This window comes from Eretmochelys imbricata, unplaced genomic scaffold, assembly GCF_965152235.1.
Source record: "Eretmochelys imbricata isolate rEreImb1 unplaced genomic scaffold, rEreImb1.hap1 Scaffold_33, whole genome shotgun sequence".
Taxonomy (NCBI): Eukaryota; Metazoa; Chordata; order Testudines; family Cheloniidae; genus Eretmochelys; species Eretmochelys imbricata.
This window is the reverse complement of record NW_027554345.1, coordinates 107,473-119,471: the sequence shown is the minus strand read 5'-3', so window position 1 is coordinate 119,471 and position 11,999 is coordinate 107,473. Positions and strand designations below refer to the sequence as shown.

General features: G+C 45.1%; 1 protein-coding gene across 1 annotated transcript; it reads right to left on the bottom strand.

The window, feature by feature from the left end:
• Positions 1–1,414: 1,414 nt before the first annotated feature.
• Positions 1,415–2,395, bottom strand: LOC144258669 (olfactory receptor 11A1-like). Its single transcript, XM_077806862.1, has one exon. It carries the CDS (start codon positions 2,393–2,395, stop codon positions 1,415–1,417), a length of 981 nt encoding a protein of 326 aa, XP_077662988.1.
• Positions 2,396–11,999: the final 9,604 nt, after the last annotated feature.

Genomic DNA, 11,999 nt, shown 5'->3' with positions numbered 1-11,999 from the left:
TTCAATTCCCTTCTTCCTCTCAGGCAGAGGGGAAAATTGAACTGTGGGTCTCCCACATTCTTGGTGAGTGCCCTAAGCAGTGGACTAAAGTTTATAAGAGAGGCCTTCTCCTCTCCCTGCCATTTGGTATGTGGTTGGGCTTGCTCTGAGAAGGCCTACCAGCTGAGGTATGCCACATGTTGTGATAGGCATGTGTAGAGCCCCTGGATCTGGAAATGTGTGTTGTGGGGGGTTTTGACTACTGTGGCAGTGAAGATATGTTGGCAGGTTTTGCATCTGTTGTTATGGCAGAGGCTGGTGCCGCTTTGAGTTGGTGGCTCCTGGTGTGTGGGGAGCTTGCTTCTGATAATGAGGTTGGAGAGGTTGCAGGGGTGTGTTTGAAGGCCAGAGGAGGAGGTTCGGGAAAGATATCATTCAGGATGTGGTCCCCAGTGAGTATGGGTTGTAATTGTTTCATGATACTTAAATTCATAAATCCGCTACACAGCAAAAATCATGGCCTTAATTATTAAGTTGTACCCTGTAAGTTGTAATGCTGTAAGTTTCACTGGTGATAGGGGACCGGTGAAAGTAAAGCGCTGGTTTGTGCACTCACTCAATTCCTCAGGCGTCAGAGAGTGTTTACACTACCAGCACTTCCATCCCCGATGAGAGCAGCGCTGTAGGGCAGCTATCCCAGAGCTTTAAGTTTCACTGCAAAAAGTCATTAAGAAGAGTAGACAGTCCAGTGGTTTTAAAGCAAAAAAGGGACTTTCTGCCCTTTAAATAGTAAGTGTAGACATTCCCCAACCCTTTTTGTCCTGTGACTGGAGAGGTGTTAACTGCCCACTTCACCTTGAATACGCTCTTGCAACGTGTTAAGGCCTTATCTGTTCCACATTTGTATGCAGCTGTGACATGCTGAGTACCTGTCCCCGATCTCAAGAAGACCTCTGTGTAAATTCAAAAGCTTGTCTCTTTCACCAGCATAAGCTGGACCAATAAACGATATTACCTCACCTACCTTGTCTCTCTAATATCCTGGGAAAAACACAGCTAAAACAACACTGCAAACATCGTATACCTCGCGTAGACCTGCTGCACTGTAGGGAACTTCATCAGGAATAAACCCCTTAAGTCCCCACTGACATCAGTGGAGTTCAGTTCAGGGTGGGCTGGACACGTTCTGCCCATGTCGCAGTGCAGCTCCTTTAGCTCACTTTACCCCAGGCAGATCCAGGTCCATCCAGACCGTGCCGTATGAGTCAGCGAATACCTGGCGCTGCAATCATGACTTAGAAACTGGCCTTCCTGCACACCAGGGGTCTCACTGTAGGTAATAGAACTGCTCGAATAATTCAGGGCTCCCACGTGCGCTGTGGTTTGCTATATTACACCACTTGATGAGCTCCCATTATATCCATTTTATTGCAACTTACAATAAATGTTGAGAAAAAGGTTTGTGATTGGTTATAAAAGCCATAGTCTTACTTAGAGCTTTTCTCAGGGCCTCCTTGACCTCCTTGTTTCTCAGGCTGTAGATGAGGGGATTGACCACGGGAGTCAGGATGGTGTAGAAGACGGAGGACACTTTGTTCAGGTCTCGCAGTGCAGCAGTGTCTGGGAGCATGTAAACAACAAACAGGGTCCCATAGAAAATTGTTACCACGATGAGGTGAGAGGAGCAGGTGGAAAAAGCCTTTTGCCTCCCAGCGCTGGAAGAGATTCTCAGGACAGTGCTGATGATAGCCATGTAAGACGCCAGGGTTAATAGAAATGGGGGAAGAATGAATATGAAGCAGACAGGGGAAATCACAAGAACCATCAAGCTGGTGTCACTGCAGGACAGTTTTATCAATGAGGTGTAATCACAAAGGAAATGGTCAATTTCATTGGGGCCACAGAAAATCAATTGTGATAGCCAACATGCTGTGATGCTGCTGACTACAGACCCACTTAGCCAAGACCCAGCTGCTAGCTGGAAGGAAAATCTACTATTCATTCGGGCTGCATAATGCAGTGGTTTGCATATGGCTAAATACCGATCGTAAGACATCACTGATAAGAGACAACATTCTGCAGCTAACAGAGAACCAAAGATATCAAATTGTACCAGGCAGCCACGAACAGAAATGGATCTGTCCCCAGTCAGGAGACTGGCCAGCATCCTGGGCAGGATGGTGGAGGTGTAGCAGGTCTCCAAGCAGGACAAGTTCCCCAGGAAGAAGTACATGGGGGTGTGAAGGTGCTGATCGGACACAACTAGTGCAACAATGAGGATGTTCCCAGCCACTGTCACAATGTAGATCGCCAGAAAAAGCAGGAAGAGAAGAATTTTCAGTTCATGGAGATTCCCAAAGTCCAGGAGGATAAATCCTGTGATGGACGTTTGATTTCTCTCCTTTGTGTCTGCCATGGATTCTAGCAAGAAAAGTAATTTTTAAAAAGTAGTAATAATAGCTTGTGAAATATGACATGAAACAGATACCTTTGTGGGGAGGGAGTTACTTTGTTAGTCTCTAAGTTGCCACAAGTACTCCTCTTCTTTTAACAAAAACAAATGTATTTGAGCATAAGCTCACCGCGAAGGCCTCAGCTGGAGGACTAGGTTCAGTTTTGGCAATCACACAATAAGAAATATGTGGACAAATTGGAGAGAATCTAGAAGTACGCAACAAAACTATAAAAGGTTTAGAAAACCCGACCTATGAAGAGGACAGGGATCCTATGAAGAGGACAGGGATCCTATGAAGAGGACAGGGATCACTTGTTCTTTATGTCCACTAAGGGTCTCACAAGAAGCAATCAGCTTTATCTGCAGCAAGGGAGATTTATTTTAGACAGTAGAAAAACTTTCTAAGTCTAAGGATAGGGAAGCCCCAGAACAGGTTACAAGGCAGGTTGTGGAATCCCCATTATCTGACTTTTTAAAAAGCAGCTTAGACAAACACCTGTCAGAAATGGTCTAGATGGTCAGCACAGGAGGCTGGACTTGGTGTCCTCTCAAGATCCTTTCCAGCCCTTCAGTTCTATGATTCATTATTCTACCTCCTTCTCACACACATATCTGTATTTTTTACTGATATCTTAGTTAGTGATGAATTTGTATGTGAATTTTGAATTAAGCAATACAATAGTAGTTGTTTGTTTGTTATTCTATGTCTTTGTTTAGGGAGTTTTAACAGAATGACTAGCCATGCAAATATGAGATACAATACAATATTCATTTTAATACTTGCCTATTTCGTCTTCATATCCGCAAGACATTGCATTTTTTGCCGTCATATTGAACTGTAAACTCATGTGTTTTAGGGTTTCTTTTATCTTCTGTAACTTAGAAATCACTCTGATGGCAAATGAATGAAGTTAGATAGATAGGTAGATAGAGAGATGAAGGAGAGACAGAGACACTGCCAGATAGACAGGCAGAAATAAAGCTAGACTGTGGAGGGAAGGCTAGATAGCGACAGATGGGCAGACAGAGAGTTAGCTAGCTAGATACCTCATTGAAGATTTCCTATTTTAAGGTTTGTTCCTCCTACTGAATATGTGGCTTTTGTGCAGTGAATGACTGGGGAGGGACAAATTCTCATAAATCCTCACAAATTCTTGCCATCTAGCTCTGGCTAGGGCTGACTCTGAGTAAACGTTCTACATACGTCTAAAACTGCCTGTTCAGGGTGTGTCTCACAGAAACACAGAATCTCTGTTACACATTATTCATGACAATATACATCATCCTTTACCTTCTGTGAATCTTGTGAGAAAGGTTGTGCTTCCTCAAAAACAGGTATAATAAAAGCTGGAGTCTCTGAAGTGACCTCTTCATGCAGCCTTTCAGAGACCAGGATCCAGGATCCAGAGTCTATCACCATCTTCTTCATGGACCACAGTAAAGAGACCTAAGAGTTCTACAGAGGATCCCCTGTTCTATTCTCCTGCTTGTCACAGCTGGCTTTTATCTGATCCCCAAAAGTGAATGCCTTCTCTGATTTGTTATACGAGAGTGAAACAACTCCCTGGAAACTTATGCTAATGGGAATTTACAATTGCCGCAAAGGCAGCGTTAATGCTCCATTTTATTTTTAGAACTTACAAACAAGTTTAATACATGAACTCCTAACCTCAGAGAGAAAGTTGTGGAAATAGGAAAACTTCTAGCTTCAAAGGAATAGTTATGGTGACAGGAAAATGTCTAACATCAAAGGAGGTGTTTCTCTTTACCAATTCTAAGGGACATAGGAATTGCCATTCTGGAGGAGGCCAGTCATCCACCTTGTTCACTCTCCAGTCTCTGAATTAGCTAGTACCAACTGCTGTAGAAGAGGGTTCAGAGATTCAACCATCTTAGGAGAGCAGGGACATTGAATCACCTTCCCTGTACATAGCAGAACATTACATTTCACCCAGTTGCCCCTGTATTTAGCCCAATAACACGTGTTTGGTTAAAGCAACTTTCAGAAAAGCATCTGCTCTTGATGTGAAGATATCAAGAGCTGGAGAATTCACCACTTCTCTTGGTAGCTTGTTCCAATGGTTAATCGACTTCTCCAGAAGTGTGACTCCCTGGCTGGCGTGCCTCCTCATGGTTGGGCATAGCATAGTTTTAGTTGGGGATTGGTCCTGCGTTGAGCAGGGGGTTGGACTAGATGACCTCCTGAGGTCCCTTCCAACCCTGATATTCTATGATTCTATGATTCATAGCAAGGTCATCTTTTTCTTCGGCACTCTTTGCTGATTGTCACTCTGGCTGTGCTGTGATCTACCTCTCGTAACTCAGCCCTCCAGCCAAGTCACATGTATTCCCATCCAATCTGCAGTAAACCCAGTCTAGCTCCTCAGTAGTCCAGTGGCTTCATGCCAGGTCTTCAGGCTGACTTCAGGCTTTATTGGCCTTCCAGCTCATCTCTGGGGGTCTTTGTGCCACCATCCTTGGGGGGCTGGGAGGGGAACCCAGGCTTACTATCTACTCTGGGTACCCTCTAGTAAGTAGTTCAGCTCTGTCTATTCACACCCTTTGCCTCCTCCTGGGCTACTTTCTAACTCAGCCTGTCATAGAATCATAGAATATTAGGGTTGGAAGGGACCTCAGGAGGTCATCTAGTCCAACCCCCTGCTCAAAGCAGGACGAACACCAACTAAATCTTCCCAGCCAGGGCTTTGTCAAGCCGGGCCTTAAAAGCCTCTAAGAATGGAGATTCCACCACGTCCCGAGGTAACCCATTCCAGTGCTTCACCACCCTCCTAATGAAATAGTGTTTCCTAATATCCAACCTAGATCTCCCCCACTGCAACTCGACACCACGGCTTCTTGTTCTGCCATCTGCCACCACTGAGAACAACCTAGCTCCATCCTCTTTGGAACCCCCCTTCAGGTAGTTGAAGGCTGCTATCAAATCCCCCCTCACTCTTCTCTTCTGCAGACTAAATAACCCTAGTTCCCTCAGCCTCTCCTTGTAAGTCATGTGCCCCAGCCCCCTAATCATTTCTGTTGAGCTCTGCTGGACTCTCTCCAATTTGTCCACATGCCTTCTGTAGTGGGGGGACCAAAACAGGACACAATACTCGAGGTGTGGCCTCACCAGTGCTGAAAAGAGGGGAATAATCGCTTCCCTCAATCGGCTGGCAATACTTCTACTAATACAGCCCAATATGCCGTTGGCCTTCCGGGCAACAAGGGCACACTGCTGACTTATCTCTAGTTTCTTGTCCACTGCAATCCCCTGGTCCTTTCCTGCAGGAAAACTCAAGAGGGCTTATCTGGGATTTGAACCCAGGACCTTTTGCACCCAGAGCGAGTGAGACTCATACCCCTTGACCAACGAGCCTGGCCTTTAGCCTTTCTCACAGCTCCTTCTCAGGCTCACTCCTCCACAGATCCCAGAGGGAAAGAGGATTCGTTATGGTGAACAAAGGAAATGTACAGGTCCAAGGTGGGGTCTATCTGCCCCAAAGAGGATCTGGCACCTAGCAGGCTCAGGACAGCATCTGGCCCCAGACCAGCCTGCCTCCACACAATCTATAGGTTTTCTCTGACACCTTCCTTCAAGGTGTTAGCACAAGAGGTCCACTCCTTCTCCTGCTCAGCCCTTACTGTATTGGGCTTTTCCTTTTTCAACTGCTCCCTCCAGGCTTTGACCCCTCTCATAGGTGTAACAAGGTAGGGCTAACTGAGCACCTGGGCCCTCATTAGCTTCTTTCCAGCCACTGTGGGGTCACTGTACCCCTTCAAACCCTCACTGTTAGACATTTGTGCCCTATTTCTAATTTACATTTGTCTGATTTCAACTTCCAGCCATTGGTTCTTATCCTGCTCATTTGAAAGTGCCCTTAGGACCAGGTACTTTCTCCCCATGAAGGAACATATACATTTTAATCAAGTCACCTCTCAGTCTTCTTTTTGATAAGACTGAGAGGTGGAACACTATGACCCCATGAAAAGTCTCCACGTATCCTAATCAGTTAGCGGTTGGCTTAATACGGGATAAGTGCTCTGGTGAATCTGAAGCAAAAAATAATTTATTACTACAAGCAGTAACGTCCTGGAGTCGTAACCCTGCTTTCCTTGTTTACCCAAATTTCCCATTGATCCTTGCGGGTAAGGAAATGGGCACTATAGTTTGGTATGCAATGTTGCACCCAAAATCTTACTCACATAATGGGCTGAGTGGAAATGGCCCACCTTGATTATCATGCACATTGTAGGGAGAGTGGTCACTTTGGATGAGCTATTACCAGCAGGAGAGTGAGTTTGTGTGTGTATGGGGGGGGGGGGTGGGGGGTGAGAAAACCTGGATTTGTGCTGGAAATGGCCCACCTTGATTATCATGTACATTGTAGGGAGAGTGGTCGCTTTGGATAAGCTATTACCAGCAGGAGAGTGAGTTTCTGTGTGTGTGTTTTTTTGAAAAAAGGGGGTAGGGGGGGTGAGAAAACCTGTATTTGTGCTGGAAATGGCCCACCTTGATTTTCATACACATTGTGTGGAGAGTGGTCACTTTGGATAAGCTATTACCAGCTGGAGAGTGAGTTTGTGTGTGTGGTTTTTGGAGGGGGGTGGGGGGTGAGAAAACCTGGATTTGTGCTGGAAATGGCCCACCTTGATTATCATACATATTTTAAAGAGAGTGGTCACTTTGGATGGGCTATTACCAGCAGGAGAGTGAGTTTGGGTGGGGGGGGCGGAGGGTGAGAAAACCTGGATTTGTGCTGGAAATGGCCCAACTCGATGATCTCTTTAGATAAGCTATTACCAGCAGGAGAGTGGGGTGGGAGGAGGTATTGTTTCATGGTCTCTGTGTATATAATGTCTTCTGCAGTTTCCACAGTATGCATCCAATGAAGCGAGCTCTAGCTCACGAAAGCTCATGCTCAAATAAATTGGTTAGTCTCTAAGGTGCCACAAGTACTCCTTTTCTTTTTGCGAATACAGACTAACACGGCTGTTACTCTGAAACCTGTCTTTACCAGTGATGATTTTATCTTTCCTTTCAGGGCATTAATAAAAATATTAAATACTGTTGACCCCAGAATTGTTCCCTGTGGGAGTCCAATGGAAACACACTTGCCCAATGACAGTTCCCCATTTATAGTTACATTTTGAGGCCTTTCACTTAGCCAGTTTTTAATCCATTTACCATGGGCCATGCTAATTTTATATCCTACTTGTTTTTGAATCAAAATGTTGTGAGGTACCAAGTCAAATGCCTGAGAGAAGACTAAGTATATTAGGTCAAGATTATTACCTGTATCAGCCAAACTTGTAATCACTTTAGAAAAAGAGATCAAGTTAGTTTGATGGGATCTCTTTTGCATAAACCCATGTTGATTTGCATTAATTAAATTATCCTCCTTGAATTCTTTAGTAATTGAGTCCAGTATCAGCCACTCCATTATTTTGCCCAGGATCAATAGGCCTATAATTTCCCAGATCATCCCATTTACCCTTGGCACAACATTAGCTTTCTTCCAGTCTTCTGGAATTTCCCCAGTGCTCCAAGACTTATTGGGTGGACATGAGGAGGATACTTGGGAAATGGGATGACTTGGGTAGTTGTCTAGCCTCCAAAGAAAGGAAATCCCAAGTCTCCTGGTGTCAGCCCACCCGGAGGAAGTGTTCTAGCCTAGTGGTCTGAGCAGGCACGACATCTAGTGATCGGGGCAAGCATCAGTAGATCGGGGCAAGCATCAGTAGTTCGGCGCCAAAGCCAGGGCTCAACACAGAGGGCAGGAACTGGAGTGAGCCGGGTAGCAGGCAACAAGGGGTTCAAGGCTGGGGTAGGACAGAGGCAAGTCTGGGTGTGAGGCAGGAGCAGCAGGAACAGGGTAACACATAAGCAGGCTCAGTGGTGAGCATGAGCATGGCAAGGCTAGCGAGTTGCTCCAGCTGCTGGCCTCTGCAGCCAATCAGGCGGCGTAGCTAATCAGGCACCCCGCTGCAGGCCAGCTGTACTGATGGGGCTGCCTGGAGACTCGCTCTGCTGCAGGCCCTGCTTCCTGACCCCTGGCTTCTCTTCTTGATTCTGAGACATAAACCTGACTCTAGGGTTAGAGCTGGAGAGGGGTAGTCAAGACTTCTTGGGGTTATGCCAGGTCCAGGAAGTGACTTGGATGTAGTGGAAAGAAGAAGGGGGAGAAGAAAATACTGATGAGCTTTAGATGACCTCTGATTGAAAAGTCAACTTTAAATTTGATCTCATTTTGGCCTCAGCAGCCAATTAATGCCCTCACATTTCAGCATTCTAGCTCAACAGAAACATGGTAATTGATTATGGCAGTGGTATAAACATCTCAATTAAAATAGTCTATTTCCTAATTTCACTGGGTAGGTCAATATCAACTTTGAACAGAATACAATAGACCCACCTGTACTAGTTTAGATTAGAATAGACCATCCTGTACTAGTTCAAAATACAATAGAATAGACCCAACTCTACTAGTAGAATAGATCCATCTGTACAACTTAGAGTAGATAGAATAGAGAAAAATACAGTTGTAACTTGCAAGGCTGCGGGCTTGCCAATTCTAGAAAAAACCCTTCACTTTAGAATTGCCTACCACATTTCTAAATTGGTTGACCTTGTGGACTTGACATCACCTATGCTTTTTTACCAGGCTCTCTATCTATTTTTTTTACCCGGCTCTCTATCTATTTTTCTTGACAAATTAGTTTTCACGGTGGAACACATTTGTTTCCTTTCATTGTTTTTTACTACTTCTGTCCCATTTTTCTCTTTTTTTACTTCTCTCCTTTTTCTAATGAAAAAAGAAAGAGAGAAGGAGAACAGGGGGAAGAAAAGGAAAGCCAAAAGACTAATTTAATTCTATTTTTATTTTATACTTTTTATTTTTATCTCTGCAAAGTACTGGAAAATGTATGATAATATTTTTCACTTTATATTCTAATTTCAATAAAAAAAGATACCTTTCATGATTGTGGCAGGGCAGGGGTAAAACCCCTTGAATGCCCTGCCAAAATGGTGGCTAAGCCCTGCTTTCTGGTAGGTAAGTAGCGGCAGCTGGGCTGAGGAAGGGAAGGGAAGGGCTATAAAAGCCCTAGAGAAAGCTCAGTCAGGAGGCTAGCCTGGGAGGGGACAGGAGGCTACAGCTCTGTCTCCTCACCAGAGGAAGGGTGCCTCATAGGCCAGGAGACCCTGGAATGGGTTAGAAAGGGGATAACTGTTGGGGGATAAAGGGGACTTGTCAAGGTTCCTTCCCCACTCTGAACTCTGGGGTACAGATGTGGGGACCTGCATGAAAAAAAACCCTAAGCTTATTTCTACCAGCTTTGGTTAAAACTTTCCCAAGAGACAAAATCTTTGCCCTTGGACTAGGGTATGCTGCCACCACCAAACAAAGAACCAGTGAAAAGGACCACTTGGAGTTCCTCTTCCCCCAGCTATCCCACCAAGCCCTTATACCTCCTTTGCTGGGGAGGCTTGAGAATAAACAAGTTGAGCACAGACCAGCTTGGGTTTCTTAGGACCCTAAAAATCCCATCAGATTCTTAAAAAAAAAAAAAAAAACTTTATTAGAAGAAGAAAACAAAGGTAAAAGAAACACTCTGTAAGATTAGAATGGAAGATAATCTCACAGCAGTCAGATACAAAACATAGAGACTCCCTCTAGGCAAAACCTTAAGTTACAAAAAGACACAAAACCAGGAATACACATTCCCTCCAGCACAGCGAATTTACAAGCCAAAACAAAGAAAACCTAATGCATTTTCTAGCTAGATTACTTACTAACTTTACAGGACTTGGAGGGCTTGCATCCTTGATCTGTTCCCAGCAAAGGTATCACACAGACAGACAAAAGCCTTTCCCCCCTCCTCCAGATTTGAAAGTATCTTGTCCCCTTCTTGGTCATTTTGGGTCAGGTGCCAGTGCGGTTACCTTAGCTTCTTAACCCTTTACAGGTGAAAGGATTTTGCCTCTGGCCAGGATGGATTTTATAGCACTGTTTACAGAAAGGTGGTTACCCTTCCCTTTAGATTTATGACAGGACTGCACTGTAAATAAAAGCACAAGGGTGAAACACCAGAAGAAGGTGTGAGGACTCTTATTTTGCCAGCCTCAGCACAGGGCACAGGGGAGAGAAAGGGGAAACCTGTGCGGACCCTGTGACAATGATAAAAAAGGTAGAGCAGCTCAGTTTAAAAGTTCACTTTTATGTCAGGCTTCTGAGAAAATGCAACCAAAAAGAATTTAAGTGTAACTTGTGACATTAGAAATAGAAACATAAAGACTGAATTAATTAACCTATCTTGCTAACTAATCCTATGAGAAATGCAACTAACAAGAAAAAGTGGATGAGTAAAAAGACTGAGCCATATGATACTAGACTACTATATTTGTAAGTGGGGGAATAGTCCCGCTATTGTGGGGAACTTCCCTGGCTTCTGCACTACCCTGGTGAAGTGGGCTAGCGAAAGGATCCGAGTCTTCGCTCCCACTTCCTTTACCCAGAGGCCTCCCTGCTCTTGAGGACTCCCCTTCCACTCTCCTGTCTGGCAGAGTCCTCATAACCCCAACAAGGCTGGGCCCAGGATTCTTGGGGGGGCTCGACCCCCAACCCTGCTGTGCACAGGGGCTAGGGTGTCCCCACTCTGGGGTACTCTCTCTGCACTGGGCACTTCTCTGACCCACTGATCATTACATACAATTTAAACATTCAATTATTCTGTCTGACAGCTGCGTGACGGAGTCCATACAGTAGCAGCTCCTTATAGGAGGTGAGGTGGGTCATAGCCTGATTGTCATTTGGGTCCCACCTAGGATCCTTTATAGGAACCTGATCATCTGGGGTCGGGATATTGTTACGGTCCTGGTCATATTGCCTCTTTGCTTCCTCCCTTGCTTTAGCTATGACCTGTTCTCGTTCAACCTCAGTCAATAATGTTCGCAGAAGGACATTACAATTATCGCAGTCTGGCTTGTAGCTGCTGATACAAACTTGCTTGGGTTGATAGAAAATTTTCCAGCCTGTGCTTTGAAAGCGGCCAGGTCCATAGGATTAAAAGGTGCATGAGTATAGACCTGCATAGTAACAGCAGCTTGTTCTTTCTCTTGCATTACGGGTGATTTTAGTCTCGGTAAGTAACGGGTATAGTCCAGCAGATGGAGCTCGAACCTCACTATGAGCTTCATTAGGAATCTTACCTTGAGCCTTGCTCTGTGTGGGTGTAGGGGCCGAAGGGGACACGCTCTGTGTGGGTGTAGGGGGTGAAGGGGACTCACTCTGTGCGGGTGTAAGGGCCGAAGGAGACACCGGATCTGCCATTACATTTGGGGTGGAGGTCTGGGGACTGACATTAATTGCTACCGGGCCAATCGGGGTTAAATTACAGCATCGTAAAATATCAATACGAGACCACAAGGTCATAAACAAATAAGCATACGAATGCTCATTCCACTTCCCTCTTTGCTGACAGAACAGGAGTAACTGGAGGATTGTATTATGATTTAGTGATCCTCCGGGAGGCCACTGTTCCTGGTCCTCTAATTGGTACTGAGGCCAGT